This window comes from Bos taurus, chromosome 26 (assembly GCF_002263795.3).
Source record: "Bos taurus isolate L1 Dominette 01449 registration number 42190680 breed Hereford chromosome 26, ARS-UCD2.0, whole genome shotgun sequence".
Taxonomy (NCBI): domain Eukaryota; kingdom Metazoa; phylum Chordata; class Mammalia; order Artiodactyla; family Bovidae; genus Bos; species Bos taurus.
In genome coordinates, this window is record NC_037353.1 from 42,517,495 (window position 1) to 42,533,614 (window position 16,120).

At 46.0% G+C, this 16,120-nt stretch overlaps 1 protein-coding gene across 1 annotated transcript; it reads left to right on the forward strand.

Annotated features, from left to right (window-relative positions):
* The first annotated feature begins 125 nt into the window (after positions 1-125).
* On the forward strand, positions 126-6,996 carry SPADH2 (spermadhesin 2). Its single transcript, NM_001025338.2, has 4 exons — positions 126-200; positions 2,543-2,572; positions 3,444-3,585; positions 6,458-6,996. Exons 1-4 carry the CDS (start codon positions 155-157, stop codon positions 6,642-6,644), a joined length of 405 nt encoding a protein of 134 aa, NP_001020509.2. The 5' UTR covers positions 126-154; the 3' UTR covers positions 6,645-6,996.
* The last annotated feature ends 9,124 nt before the right edge of the window (positions 6,997-16,120 follow it).

Below are 16,120 nucleotides of genomic sequence, written 5' to 3' on the forward strand. Positions count from 1 at the left end.
AGGCAACCCGTTTCTCCTAAAGAACCCGGGATTCCTGTAGCCTTGCCCGGCTGGGCTCCAGGGGAGGAGCAGGTCAGGTGTCAGCTGCTGTGTGTATATAGCCCCAGGCCTCCGGGGCCGGGCTCACTGCTGAGGCTGGTGCCAGGCTGCGAAGATGAAGCTGTCCAGTGTCATCCCTTGGGCCTTGCTGCTAAGCACAGGTAAAGCCTGGCCCCCAGCCCCTTGCCCCCAGGCCTCTCTGCTTCCTGTTCAACCTAGAGATTCTGTGCAGTTTGCTTGTTGCCCAAGAAAAGGGTCTGCAAGCTGCCCCCCTCCAAGGAGATGCCACCCTCAGCCTGGCCTGGAGAAGGAGGGTTCAGCAGCACGGCCATGACCCAGGGCTGAGCATATAATGACTCTTAAACATTTTCTGGGCTCTCCCTCCTTGTTCTGACATGTGTTTTCTGGGCCTCTTCCTCCCCTCTACCTCAGCCTTATGCCAATATCCCCTGTGATGCCCGGTGGGACAGCCAGTCCTCAGTCCAAACCTAGAGGTGAACCAGTCATAGGCAGCTTTTCAGGGGTCTTGGAAGTGTGATGGTGTGGGTGCGGGAAGTGGGACTCAGGCTGGACTTGATTGGAGGGGGCATCCAAGGGGAAACAGAGGCTCCTGGAGAAGTCCCAGGACAGATTGGGTGCTCAGCATCTGCCCCCCAGGGAGGGAGACATGGCAGCAACGTGAGCTCAGGAATGACCCGCAGGAGCAGCAGCTCCAGCAGGGCTGAGGACCTCCTGACGGGGGTCTTAGCCCTGCAGGGGGCTGGGCGCTGGGCCTGCACTGAACACGGAGGGACCCATGAGGATTCTCAGTGCTGGAGGGAAAGCAGAGGACAGCTGTGCCTTCAGGGAAGCCTCTGTCTCCTTCTTTCCTTGTTCTCTGTGGGTCTCATTCTGTCCTTCCCTCTTCTCTCCCCTTTTCTGCTCAGACTGCTCTTTTCATCAACCCACACTCTGCTTCCCTCCCCATCCCCTGCTCCCCTGCAGGCAACTGTGGTCATGACTAGGAGCCCGGTGGGAGGCAGGTGGGGAGGACGGGCTTGTGCTGTCAGCGTGTGAGCACATATCCGTCTCAGCATTTATCCCAGTCTCCTGTGATCAGGACCTTCCCATCTCCCTGGTCTTGGGTGAGGGGGGGTCACGGTTCTCTCCTGGGACAGTCTGTGAGCAGCTTATAGGTAAAAACAGGTCCATCAGAGCCTTCCTGCCTCTGCCGTTTCTCAAGCAACATCAGTTCAAATCAACAGATCAAGGCAGCATGTTTTGGGGTGAACTCTTACATGGGGCTCCTGGTTCCCTTGCTTCAAAGCCGGGACCTCAGATTCAAATCAGAGGAGGTCACCAGACGTGTGGGTCCACGGTGGGAAGATGTGTGATTCTGCCTTTGAGATCTGCTTTCAGAAAAACCTTGATTTGCATTTTCGGAGCCGATGTGATGGATGCCCCATCCATCCATGGAGGGTGGGGAGGTTTCCTTTGTGGCCCCCAGTCCTATGCCACTTCAGTACTCAGGACGGGCAGCTGGAGACAGATCCCGGTGTCCTGGTTGACATCTATGGTCACATAGCTTCCAGAGCGCTTGTTGATTTCAACTTACTGAGGAAAGCAGTGTTTATGGGAAAGGAAATGAATGTGGTGGGAGGTTGCCAGTGGCAGGGAGCATAGTGGACAGCCTCTCTGGGATGGGCATAGAGCTGTGTATGCGTGGACTGTCCTCTGGAACCAAGGAGGCTGTTACTATTATATTTCCAGGTTATAGCTGAAAGGACTGAGGTTTGTGACAACAAATGCCTTGTCTAAAGCCATCCAGCTCTCATCTGAGCTGCTCTGAGCCCCAGGGCCATTGATTCAGGCACTGTCTGCGCCCACTGATCACATCATGAGGACAAGCCAGGATCTCATCAATGGTGGCGCCTGAGGGGCTGGATCAGCACCCTTGACAGAAGCCCTGGACTCAGTTCCCTGCTACAGTGAAACTTCATAAATTCAGATGGTTCACTTCTCTCTAGCGGAAAATCGATTTCATTTTGTTCAACCTCAGATTGGTCGCTGACCTCAGTAAAGAATTGTCCAAACAGTTCACGTTCATTAGAGTGATGAAATGTCTTGTTGTGACCAGGTTGGAGAGGTTTCTTGGGAGAGGGTCTTACAATGCTCAGACTGGGAAATTCTTGGGGAAATCAGGACAGATGGGTCAGCACCCCGAGTGCTGACCTCTAATTGGCTCCGGAGTGGGGGCATCACAGGAGACATGGTGCAATCGGAGAGACGAGGAGAAAGCAGCTGGATGAGGGAGTCTTGAAGGTGGAGGGCCAGGCCTCCATGCTGCCCTGCCCCATGAGACCAGGTTCGTCCCGGGGACAGGGACAGCCAGGCTTCTCTGTCTGTGCTCTGCATCTTCCTTGAGACTCAGCCCTTCTCCACGTTGTCTATGCGAAAGGCTCGACTCTTCCGTAACTTCCACCTTGTCATCTTGACTTTCCGTGTTTTTGTTTGTTTCTTTCAGCCTCATCGGATTCAACTGACGGGCTTCTCGGTAAGTGCACAGATATTATTTCATCCTTTCCTGCTCATCACACAGAGAAGTGCTTGGGGGTTGCAGTTTCAATAGCTCTCCTGAAAACACTTTACCATTTTACCTTGGTAAACCAAGGCCAAGGAACTTGGCATTTCCGGAGTTGACCGTCAGCCTTGGTTTTAACAGTCCTTAGGGTCCCATATACCCTGACCTCTCATGACTCCCACCGTGCTCCTCCTCCCCTCCCCACCTTTCCTCCTCCACAGCCCAAAAGCCTCCCCTGCCCTCCTGCCTGCACAACCGCACTGGGCAGGGGTGGGACCACCTCTCCACAGCACCGGTGTCCCAGGATGACGGAGCCGCCTCCAATGGCCGGAGCCTGGAGGGCTGAGGAGCGTCACCGTGTCCAGGCAGAGGGTGTGCTGGCAGCAGGAGGGGTTCTGGGCAGAGGGACAGGCTTCCTCCTGATGAGAGGGCTGACTGATGATTGATAATTGATCGACTGATGATCGATTGATTTCCCTGGTGACTTCTGGCCCAGGTACTCAATGAGCATTTTTTACAAATAGGAAGTCTTTTGATGATAAACACCCCTGAAGAAAGTACTGTCTTTATCCTCACTTGATGAAAAATGTTTCATCATGCAAGTTTGAAGTTCTTCTATATTCAGGTGTCAGAACAAATTGCAGTAACGTGTGTGTGGGTTTGCTATGTTCTGCAGAGTACAAGATAAGATTCACTTTTGGGGGACTCCAGACTTAGAGCCTGGAGGTTCCGTTGTGATTGGCGGAAGGGGAAGTTAGGACCATGTACGGTGGTGTGGCGCCCAGGGGTGGTACCCTCCCGCCGGCCTGGTGCTGCTCCTGGGCACCGGTAATTCTCTCTTCAGTTAAAGATAAACATTTGTGTGGGGACCTTTATGGAGAGGAATATGGAGTGATCTTCCCCTATCTGGGACTGCATACGGAATGCCTCTGGATCATCAAGATGGACCCAGGTTACAGAATTCTTTTGGAAGTACGCGATGTCCAGTAAGTGCTCTTTGCTGATGTTGTGGTTTTATGGGAAGGTGTCTTTCTTGGCCTCTTCCCGTTCCCCCTGCACCACCCAGCACACACATTCGGACACATCCTGACTCCAGCTCACTCCTGCTGACGACCCTGAGTGGCCCTCTGCCCTCTGCATAAAGCTGACCCTCCTTGCATGACTTTCAGATCCCTCCAGGGGACCCCTGATCTCCCCTCCCTTCTAACTTCTTCTCCCCTCTGCCCCCTCTCTGAGCTGAGCCAGCACACACTGAGCTGTGGACCCATCAGACTGTTGGGCAGCTCTGAGCCTTTGCTCACACTGTCCCCTCTGCCTAGAAGGTATCTTCCACCTCTCCTAGACTCACCACCTGCTGGTTAGGGTCCTCATTTCCTAGTTCACAAGTTCACTGGAGGAAGAACTTTTCCATCACACCTCAAACCCCTGCTCTGACTCTGTCCACAGCTGGGCAGATCTTTCTCGGATTTGTGCCCCATCCATTAATCCGTGCAAAACTCTGGGGGAATTTGAAAGGTTGTTGTTGAATCACGCGAAGACACCAGGATTCTTGGCCCCCGGAGGAGAAGAATTCAATCCGGGGCCAGAGATGAGGCTTGATTGCTCAGAGCTTTTGTGTAATAAAGTTTTATTAAAGTATAAAGGAGATAGAGAAAGCTTCTGACATACGCATCAGAAGGGGGCAGAAAGAGTACCCCCTTGCTAGTGTTAGCAATGAAGTTATATACTCTCCAGTGAATCCAAAGAATGTCTGGAGGTTGTAAAGACCTCACCAGACCTACTCCCATAATTTACATTTTAAGATAACAGAATTAGCCAGAAGGTTTAATCCAGAGACTGTCCTCAGGCAGGATATATTATTGTTATATAATCCTAAGGAATGTCAGTTCAGTTCAGTCACTCAGTCGTGTCCGACTCTTTGCAACCCCATGAATCACAGCACGCCAGGCCTCCCTGTCCATCACCAACTCCCAGAGTCCACTCAGACTCATGTCCATCGAGTCAGTGATGCCATCCAGCCATCTCATCCTCTGTCATCCCCTTCTCCTCCTGCCCCCAATCCCTCCCAGCATCAGAGTCTTTTCCAATGAGTCAACTCTTCGCATGAGGTGGCCAAAGTACTAGAGTTTCAGCTCTAGCATCATTCCTTCCAAAGAAATCCCAGGGCTGATCTCCTTCAGAATGGACTGGTTGGATCTCCTTGCAGTCCAAGGGACTCTCAAGAGTCTTCTCCAACACCACAGTTCAAAAGCATCAATTCTTCGGCGCTCAGCCTTCTTCACAGTCCAACTCTCACATCCATACATGACCACAGGAAAAACCATAGCCTTTACTAGACGGACCTTTGTTGGCAAAGTAATGTCTCTGCTTTTGAATATGCTATCTAGGTTGGACATAACTTTCCTTCCAAGGAGTAAGTGTCTTTTAATTTCATGAGGAAATAAAAGTTTGTCCTTTCTTCCTCTTTGAGAATTCTGGACCCCTCTCTCCTTAGGAACCCCTAGAGTTCTTATCAACCTGCCTAGGAAATGACTCTCTCAGATTGACAGCATAACATCACTCCTGCTTATGTCTAAATTTGCTCTAGAGAAAGCAGCTTAATCTTTGGGGGGTCAGGGAATAATTTTTTAACTAATGACTGAATAAATGAATGAATGAACCATTGAAAGAAAGAGTAAAGGAATGATAATGGGAAAAGTGAATGAAATGATGTGGCAACAGCAAGCATTTGCAATGTAGCAATAAAATACAGCACTTCTATAGCAGGTTAGTCTTCATAGATACAAACACAGGAGCCACATTTCCATGGCTGGCCACATGCGGCCCAGGGTGGTGGTTGAGACAGGTGATGTTCTCTAGTGACTGAGGGCCCTGTCCCTCCAGACCTTCTATGAGGTCAGGTCTCCCACTGGGCTGAGGAGCTGCTCCATGTGAGGACAATCTGGAGATGCCTGCCCTACAGCAGGGCTCAGACCATCTCCCCAAACCACACCCCAGGGCTGAAGGAGGCAGGCATTTCCTGCATCATATTTCTATTATGGTCAGAGGGATAGGTTATATGGAAAACTTCCCCTGATTGACCTCTCCACTTTTGCAGAGGTTTATTTTTGTTCTCACTGTCCTTGGCACCAAGGAAGGAATCAGTCTAAGAGCAAACTAACTAAACAGGGGAGGGCACAGCTAACTAACTAAAAGTTAGCTCAACTAACTTAGAGAGTGTCAAGCGTGTGTCCTGGTGAGATGTCCCTTCTGTGTCTCGTTTTAAACCAGAGAGGCTCCAGTCTTCCTCCTGGGTGGGACACACGCTGGTGGCTGAGAGAGGAAGACAGGGTGGGGTCAGGTCTGATGGGCAAGAGGAGGAGGTGGAGACCTCAGCAGGAGTGTGACACCCCGTGTGTGCACTTTGCCCACAGCGGGGAGAGCTGGACGCCCCTCTCACCTCTGCAGGTCCTGGAGCCCACGAGGGGGTCCTGGGCCCCCTGTGCTAGGGGTGCAGAGGGTGAACCAGGAGTGGTGTCACACTCTCGTGTCTGAGCCTCACCTGCCTCTTTGCTTGTCCAAGGAAACGGTCCTCAGGGTTGGCCATACTGTGCCCTCCAGTGGGTCCTGATCCCAAAGACCAGGGTGGGCTTCCCTGAGCCATCAGTGGGGCTTCCCAGGAGATGTGGACTCATGTGAGGGGAGGGTCCTGCATGATGCCCCTCTCCAGAAGGGTGAGTCTCCTTCCCTGTGGGCATCATGCCTGAGAAGTCTGGTGAGCAAAGCTATGTGATTGGGTTGGGTCCAGGTGGGGAGGCTGCCTGCTGGAGGGACCACAATTCCAAAGGCTGATGCGTGCTTTTTCCTCTGCTGCAACAGCCTCAACTGTAATAAAGAGTCTCTCGAGATTATAGAGGGGCCGCCAGAATCTTCTAACTCACGGAAGATTTGTGACACTTCACACGCGGAATACACATCTTGTACCAATACCATGACCGTCAAGTACACAAGAAAGCCCAACCACCCAGCCCCTGATTTCTTCTTAATTTTCCGTCGTGTGTTGTAGGGTAGGTTTTAGAGAGCAGAGACCTGCTGCCGTGCCCTCCCTTGTCTGTGAATGGCTCCGTGGGAGCTAGGTGTGTGGTATTTACGTGACTGTTGAAATAAACTTGACCATCACTGGGTGAGTGACAGGCAGGGTGACTACTGAGTCTCTCCAGAATCATCCACCAGTTCTATCCCAGCCTTTCTGCAAACCCCGGATTTTTGAGTTGGAAAGTTCTGATATGAAAATTCTTTGACAAATTGTATTTTTCATCTTGATGATGTGAAAATTTCCTCCCAAATGTAAAATTTCCCTTCCTGATCTTTTAAAAATCCCTTTGGCATTTTCCAATAAATTCATTTTAAATTTGAGGTACAGATAGTATCTCATGTTTGTGCTCAGTCGTGTCCGACTCTTTGCGACCCCATGGACTGTTGACCGCCAGGCTCCTCTGTGCATGGAGTGTTACAGACAAGAATACTGAAGTGGGTTGCCATTTCTTCCTCCAGGGAATCTTCCTGACCCAGGGATTGGACTCGCATCTCCTGTGTCTCCTTCACTGTAGGTGGATTCTTTACCACTGAGCCATCAGGGAATATACAATACATATATATATATAAGGTCTATAGGTGTATAGTAAATATGTAGATATATAGCAGATATATATATTATATATATATGTATATGTACATATATATTAGTATATATATGTACATATGTATATGTATGTATGTACGTGTATATGTACATATACATGTATATGTATGTACATGTATATGTACATATATGTATGTATACATATGTATACATACATATGTATGTATATGTATGTATATGTATATGTATACATGTATATGTATGTACATGTATATGTACATATGTATATATACATATATATTAGTATACTAATGGAAATTTATGTTCATTATATAGGTGTTATGCAGGTATATAGATACATATGTAACCCAGAGGAAACAAGACACAGTCCCCGAAATTGCTTTTTTCCTCATTAATGTTTTGCTGAAAGTTTCCCCCAATTATCAGTTGGAAGAAAATGCTTATTGATTTGACTTACCCAAAGTCTATTTAAGCTGCTCTCCATCCCAGAGATTAGTGACATTTGCCTTGTGCCTAAGGGTGGGCAAGCATTACAAATGAGAACAACAGTCCTTGCAGATTTCAGGAATCAGCTGAGCAAGACGAGAGACGTCCTCTGCTCACCTGTCTCATCACATATTGACCCCATCCCTCCCTCTGTGTCTGTCCCAGTCATCTGTCTCCTCTTTGGAAGGAAACGCTTCTTACTCCTGAGCTTTAAAAACTTGTCAGTCTAGAGGTTGGATCATTCTACTTATTGCTGTAATCATTCTGAATAAAGTCTCTTTACCTGAGTCTGGAATTGTTTTTTTGTTTTGTTTGTGAGTCCTCATTTCACAGTGTCGGAGCCTCCGGCATCACTGAGAGTGACTGAAATCCTCTCTGAAGGTCTTTAAAACCAGAGGAATTCTCCTTTGTCTGAGGCCTGTCTGGAGACAGGAGTTGTGCCTATTTTGACTCTTTCTCTCACCTTCACAACGAAAACCTCCCCAGAAAGAGAAACGAGATGCTGGCCCAACTCTCTGCTAAACTTTCTAGCAACATGGTTGATGGTAAAGAATATTTGATGAGAATGTGTTGAATCTCTTTGATTCCCCCTAGCCTAGTACTGCATCAGGGTTACTTTTGAAGTTCTGAAAAGAGTAAAACATAAAGCCTGCATTGTCAGTTCATCAAAGTTGGGTGACACAGCATTTTATCAGATCAGATGTTAGGAGGATCAAAAAGCACAATGGTGCCTGAATGGCACAGCCTCTTGTAGGCCTGGAACTGATCAAATTGCCTTCAAGTCTTTTACTTCTGCTCAGAGTCGAAGGGGTGGTGTGGGGGCCTCTTCATGGACCTTGAGCTGGGTCATCAACTCCCTCAGGAACAACAATGCCCAATGAGGCCGGCTCAGAGCCATGCTGGGATCTCCCTCCCGCAAGTGAGTTTCCTGGAGGTGGGTTTTCTTTGCTGATGTTGTAGATATTAGGAAAGCTTTCATCCTGATCTCCTCCAGTTCACCCACCACTATCCAGCACATGTATCCAAACAGAATCTGATTCCATTTTCACTTCCTGTTGAAAGCCCTTCTATGAATCCCTGCCATTAAGATTAAATTTACCCATCTTAGCAGAGTTTGGGGCTTCCCTGATAGCTCAATCAGTAAAGAATCCACCTGCCATGCAGGAGGGCCAGGGTTTGATCCCTGGGTCAAGAAGATCCCCTAGAGAAGGAAATGGCAACCCACTCCAGTATGCTTGCCTGGAAAAATTCCATGGACAGAGAAGCCTGTTTAGAGCTTATAAAATCCTTTCCATCTGACCTTCCCTCCCTCTTAATGTCTTCTTCCTTATACGCTTTCTCAGGGCTGAGCCATCACACACTGAATATTGGGCCCAGTAGAACTTTGGGCATCTTCCTGCCATAGTTCACATTGTCCCCTGGGCCAGAAGTGCATCCTTACAGCACTTCAGGTTTCACCTGCTCGCTTCTGAGGGTTCCCAATTAGTACATCATGATTAAGCTGAATGGATAACTCAACAATTGATAGCTTATGGTGAACAATGCTGAATTCTCGATCTCTGAAGAAGAAGATTTAGCTTCATGACCAGGGACCAGGCTTGATCACTCAAGAGCTTTTGTGTAGCAGAGTTTTATTAAAGTATGAAAAGGGACAGGGAAAGTTTCTGACATAGACATCAGAGGGGGGATGCCCCATTTGCTAGTCATTAGCAAGGGAATTACATACTTTTTAAATTAGTTATTACAATAAATCAAAAGAATGTCTCAAGGTTGTAAAAATTTTACCAGACCTGCTCCCACAATTTACATTTTAGGGTAACAGGATTATAACTTAACAACAGAAAGATCCTACCAGACCCACTTCCATAATATACATTTGATATCAGGATTAGTCAGAAGGTTTTCAGGAAGGAGAAACTGTCCTTAAGCAGGATCAGTTCAGTTCAGTCTCTCAGTCATGTCCAACTCTTTGCAACCCCATGGTCACCAGGCCTCCCTGTCCATCGTCAACTCTCAGAGTTTACTCAAACTCATGTCCATTGAGTCAGTGATGCCATCCAACCATCTTATCCTCTGTCATCCCCTTCTCCTCCCGCCTTCAGTCTTTCCCAGCATCAGGGTCCTTTCAAATGAGTCAGTTCATCACATCAGGTAGCCAAAGTATTGGAGTTTCAGCTTCAGCATCAGTCCTTCCAATGAATATTCAGGACTGATTTCCTTTAGGATGGACTGGTTGGACTTCGTTGCAGTCCAAGGGACTCTCAAGAGTCTTCTCCAACACCACAGTTCAAAAGCATCAATTCTTTGGTGCTCAGCTTTCTTTATAGTCCAACTCTGACATCCATACATGAGTACTGGAAAAACCACAGCTTTGATTAGATGGACCTTGTTGACAAAGTAATGTCTCTGCTTTTTAATATGCTGTTTCGGTTGGTCATAACTTTTCTTCCAAGGAGTAAGCTTCTTTTAATTTCACAGCTGCAGTCACCATCTGCAGTGATTTTTGAGCCCCCCCAGAATAAAGTCTGCCACTATTTCCACTTTTTCCTCATCTATTTGCCATGAAGCAATGGGACCAGATGCCATGATCTTAGTTTTCTGAATGTTGAGCTTTATGCCAACTTTTTCACTCTCCACTTTCACTTTCATCAAGAGACTTTTTAGTTCCTCTTCACTTTCTGCCATAAGGGTGGTGTCATCTGCATAGCTGAGGTTATTGATATTTCTCCCCTGGCAATCTTGCTTCCAGCTTGTGCTTCCTCCAGCCCAGCGTTCCTCGTGATGTACTCTGCATATAAGTTAAATAAGCAGGGTGACAATATACAGCCTTGATGTACTCCTTTTCTTATTTAGAACCAGTCTGTTGCTCCATGTCCAGTTCGAACTGTTGCTTCCTACCTGCATACAGATTTCTCAAACAGGATACATTGTTGTTATATAATCCATAGTACAGAGTTTAAACTGAGTTTGTTTGTTGTGTAATCATCAGTTCCCGGCTTAAAGGAAAAAAAAAAAACATTTTATGTGACTAAGACTAAGGAGTGTAGACGGGAGAAAAAAAGACATGTGTCCTTTCCTCCTCCTTGAGAATTCCAGACCCCTATCTCGTCCTTGGAATCCCCGGACTTCTTAGCAACCTGCTTAGGAATTGACCATCTCATTCCCCCCTTTTCTTTAAGGAGAATTATGTTGCCAAGGGAAAGAGGCATCGTTTTCATTCCATAACTACTTCCTGCTGTTGAAGGGTATCGTCCCTAAACTATTGAGGCAACATATTCTCCTAACCCTCATATTGAGGGCCTCTGATCCAGGGACTCCAAATAAAAGTTGGAGGAGTCTGTGGTACTTTTCGGAGGCTATACAACCATTCGTAAATTAAAAGTTTTCAAACGGTTGGAAGCAAATTCAGCTACACAGCTACAAGTGCAGGGAGCAAATAGTTCAAGCAGAAAAATTAGAATTATCATGATTAAGATAGTTTTCCACCATAGGGAGCTAGTTAACATTTCCAAAAGTGACGTGACTGAGACTTCAGGAGAATCCATAGCCTGAATCATCTTCTTCATGTGTTTAGTAAAGTGAGTAACATTAGTACTCATATCTGGTATTATGTACAACATTGGGTATGAATAATAGCACAAGTTCCTCCTCGTGCAGCCGTTAGAATATCTAAAGCCAATCTGTTTTTGTAAAACCACCTTTCTAATTTGTATTTGTTTAATATAATAATTTGTACTAAGGGCTGAAATAGCTTTTTGAGACTCTTGTAAAGCCTGCTGAGTAAACTTAGAGCATCAACTTGTAGCATAACATCTGTAGTTCCCAGAGAGGGAATGAATATTGCAACCACATAATCATACCAGTGAAATACAGACCTTGCCCAGCGAGTTTTAAGGTGTAGCAGATTGGCAGGATTCTCTGGAAGTTCTGAAAATACAAAGCCATGAGTAAAAGGTAAACCTCAGGTGCATCTCCCTATCCAGCCAGGGGGAAGCCATGCCTGTAGGTAAGAGCCATATATCCAGTAAGTCCCGTTTGGAGCAAACCAGCATGACTGAGGGATCCAGTCCCAATCAGTTCCTGGGCAGGCAAAGGGAGGATCTGAACTGGGATTGGAAAACACAGGAATGATCACATTGCATATTTAATGAGGCAAAAATCCCAATTGTTTCCAATCATTCTAATTAAGTTGTCAGCTAACTTCTGGGGATGGCTCCATTTGTTACAAGCATATAGGAGTGTTAGATAGTAGGCATCCCTTTTAAGGAGTTAGCCATATGATCTTATCCCATGTTTGATAAACATCAGGTAGGAAACCACCAGATCTAGATGCATTTACCTATTTATGTGCAGCAAAACAGTCATTAAACCAAGGTAATGTATAATCAAAGTTGGAAGTCACAGTATATCCATAGTTAAGGTACAAAATGTTACACCAGTCCATCTTAGGATTGCTAGATATCATTAGACTAAAGAGAGACATCACACGTGGTTGCTGATGGTGAAGATATTCACAGAGTTGAAGAAAGTCTTTTCTTCAACCAGAGAAACCCACCATGGAAAGCCTTCAATTGATGAGGAGGTTGAAAAGCTGAAAGCTGAGTCAAATAGTTAGTTCTAAGGCTTTAGGGTCTATGACAATATCAGTGTGCAAAAATGGTCTCCCATAGAGACAGTCCCTTCTTGTTAGGGGCAGTTCAAGCCCTCATTAAAGCTATGGGTAAAACTTTAACCCAACTGTCTGTGTTGCCTGCGTTAGCATACACAGATTCTTCTAATAATGTCCTTAGCCTTTTCAACCTTTTCTGAAGATTGGGGTCTCCAGGAACAGTGTAAGTGATATTCCATTCCTAGAGCTTTTGACACCCTTTGAATTAAAGCAGCTTTAAAGGTGGAGCATAGTTGCTCTGGAGGCTCTGTGGCAGCCCAAACCTGGGAATAATTTCATGGATTAAAAATTTTATAACTTCCTTTGCCTGTTCACCATGGCAGGGAAAGGCTTCAATCCATTCAGTGTCTACTCAGGCCTGTAAGCAAGAAAATCTGTTTGTTTTTGGCATATGAGTAAAAGGAACCACAGCCTCATTTATTATTCATAATTCTTGCACTAGTCTCTGTTCATCATTTGACTTTTTCACACCCAAAATAGGAGTGTTGCATAGACTATTATAGGGAATGAATAGCCCCTGCTCCTTTAACTTTTCAATGATGGGTTTTAACTCTTCCTTAACCTTGGGCTTTCGTGGGTACTGCTTTTGATGTGGAAATAGGTTAGGGTCTTTGAGCTTGATAACGACAGGAACAGCATTTTGTGCTCAACCCACAGTTTTTCCGTTAGCCCACACTTTAGGATTTACACTTTGTTCAATTAATGGGAGAGAAAGAGAAGTCTCCACATTGATGAAAATCGAGGCCTGGACCTTGCTCAGTATAATCCCTCCCCAGAAGGTGTGAGAGAGACTCCGCACAGGTGAGAGAGACTCCGCACAATCAGAAACTCGTGAGAAAAGAGCCCAGAGTCCCAGTTGCAGCTTAAAGGATGACTGAAATAATAGCATTTGGCTCTGATTGTCCCATTACAGTAGTGGATCAGGAGGAAAGTGGACCAGGGGCTTCAGTGAGCACAGAGAAAGATGCCTCAGTGTCCAAAAGAAAATTGATTGACTGGCTTCCCACAGTTACTGATACCCAGGGTTCCTCACATGTTATTAGGACGGGAGTTTGTGTGGGGACCCCTGGGCACCTTCAGTCCTGATTGTCCTGAGAGCCCGACCCCTGGGGCCTACAACTCTGGGGGCCGTCTCTCCTCCAGTGTGGTCCTTTACAGACTGGACAGAGAGCTGGGGGCAGCTCAGATGCCTGAGAGCAACTTAGCTTGAGATGCCCCTCCTCATCATAGTAATAGCAAGCCCATCCCTTTTCACCTGGGTTCCTCTGGGCATTTTTCCTCAATGGGTCTTGAGTCTTTTGTCTGCTTCTTTTTTCCTCCTTGTATTCTCTATCATAATATACTGCCTGAGCCAGCTGTAACAGTTTTTTAAAGACTGATTTGGTTCAAACACCTGTTTTCATAACTTATGGCAGAAATCTGGAGCTGACTGAGTGAGAAACCTATATTTTAAGATTATTTCTCCTCTGCGCTTGCAGGATCAACATCAGGAAACTTGTGGAGATCCTCCTATAGTCTCTCTGGGAATTTACTAGGCATGTCCCTCTCTCCCCATTCTATGTCAACCAACTTAGCATAAAGTCTTAGCATGCGCGCTTGCTTGAGTCCTTCAAGAATACATCTGACAAAGTGGCTCTGTTATTGGAACTGCTTGGCTCCCAGAAGGAAGGAGGACAATTTCATGTTCCCTCTTTCCCCTTACCCTTAAGACATTCATTTCCAAGAGTAATTCAGTTCGGTTCAGTCTCAGTTGTGTCTGACTGTTTGTGACCCTGTGGACCACAGCACGCCAGGCTTCCCTGTTGATCACCAACTCCCGGAGCCTACTCAAACTCATGTGCATTGAGTCGGTGATGCCATCCAACCATCTCATCCTCTGTGGTCCCCTTCATCTCCTGCCTTCAATCTTTCCCAGCATCAGGGTCTTTTCAAATGAGTCAGCTCTTCGCATCAGGTGGCCAAAGTATTGGAGTTTCAGCTTCAGCATCAGTCCTTCCAATGAATAGTCAGGACTGATTTCCTTTAGGATGGACTAGTTGGATCTTCTTTCTGTCCAAGGGACTCTCAAGAGTCTTCTCCAACACCACAATTCAAAAGCACTAATTTCTCTGCACTCAGCTTTCTTTATAGTCTTACTCTCACATCTACACATGACTACTGGAAAAACCATATCCTTGACTAGACAGACCTTTGTTGGCAAAGTAATGTCTCTGCTTTTGAATATGCTATCTAGGTTGGTCATAACTTTCCTTCCAAGGAGCAAGCATTTTTTAATTTCATGGCTGCAGTCACCATGTGCAGTGCTTTTGGAGCCCAAGAAAATTAAGTCTGTCACTCTTTCCCAATCTATTTGCCATGAAGCGATGGGACCAGATGCCATGATCTTAGTTTCTGAATGTTGAGTTTTAAGCCAACTTTTTCACTCTCCTCTTTCACCTTCATCAAGAGGCTTTTAAGTTCCTCTTCACTATCTGCCATAAGGGTGGTGTCATCTGCATATCTGACATTATTGATATTTCTCCCAGCAATCTTGATTCCAGCTTGTGTTTCTTCCAGTCCAGCATTTCTCATGATGTACTCTGCATAGAAGTTAAATAAGCAGGGTGACAATATACAGCCTTGACGTACTCCTTTTCCTATTTGGAACCAGTCTGTTGTTCCATGTCCAGTTCTAACTGTTGCTTCCTGACCTGCATACAAATTTCTCAAGAGGCAGATCAGGTGTTCTGGTATTCCCATCTCTTTCAGAATTTTCCACAGTTTATTGTGATCCACACAGTCAAAGGCTTTAGCATAGTCAATAAAGCAGAAGTAGATGTTTTTCTGGAACTCTCTTGCTTTTTCCATGATCCAGCAGATGTTGGCAATTTGATCTCTGGTTCCTCTGCCTTTTCTAAAACCAGCTTGAACATCTGGAAGTTCACGGTTCACGTATTGCTGAAGCCTGGCTTGGAGAATTTTGAGCATTACTTTACTAGCGTGTGAGATGAGTGCAATTGTGTGGTAGTTTGAACATTCTTTGGCATTGCCTTTCTTTGGGATTGGAATGAAAACTGACCTTTTCCAGTCCTTTGGCCACTGCTGAGTTTTCCAAATTTGCTGGCACATTGAGAGCTGCACTTTCACAGCATCATCTTTCATCTTTTCAGGAGCACTCATCTCACCCATTAGCAAAGTAATGCTCAAATTCTCCAAGCCAGGCTTCAACAGTATGTGAACCGTGAACTTCCAGATATTCAAGCTGGGTTTAGAAAAGGCAGAGGAACCAGAGATCAAAATGCCAACATCCACTGGATCATCAAAAAAGCAGAAGAGTCCCAGAAAAACATCTACTTCTGCTTTTTTGACTATGCCAAAGACTTTGACTGTGTAGATCACAGTCAAATTGTGGAAAATTCTTCAAGAAATTGGACTTGCCTCCTAAGAAATCTGTATGCAGATCAAGAAGCAACAGTTAGAACTGGACACGGAGCAACAGACTGGTTCTAAATAGGAAAAGGAGTACATCAAGGCTGTATATTGTCATCCTGCTTATTTAACTTATATGCAGAGTAAATCATGAGAAATGCCAGGCTGGATGAAGCAGAAGTTGGAATCAAGATTTCCGGGAGAAATATCAATAACCTCAGATATGCAGATGATACCACCCTTATGGCAGAAAGCAAAGAAGAACTAAAGAATCTCTTGATGAAAGTGAAAGAAGAGAGTGAAAAATTGGCTTTAA

Bases quoted from the DNA above. Each gene is read 5' to 3' on its own strand.
- SPADH2 (NM_001025338.2), top strand. From the start codon at position 155: ATGAAGCTGTCCAGTGTCATCCCTTGGGCCTTGCTGCTAAGCACAG. The intron at 201-2,542 runs GTAAAGCCTGGC...TGTTTCTTTCAG, and splicing joins GGCCTTGCTGCTAAGCACAG to CCTCATCGGATTCAACTGAC. The intron at 3,586-6,457 runs GTAAGTGCTCTT...CTGCTGCAACAG, and splicing joins TTGGAAGTACGCGATGTCCA to CCTCAACTGTAATAAAGAGT.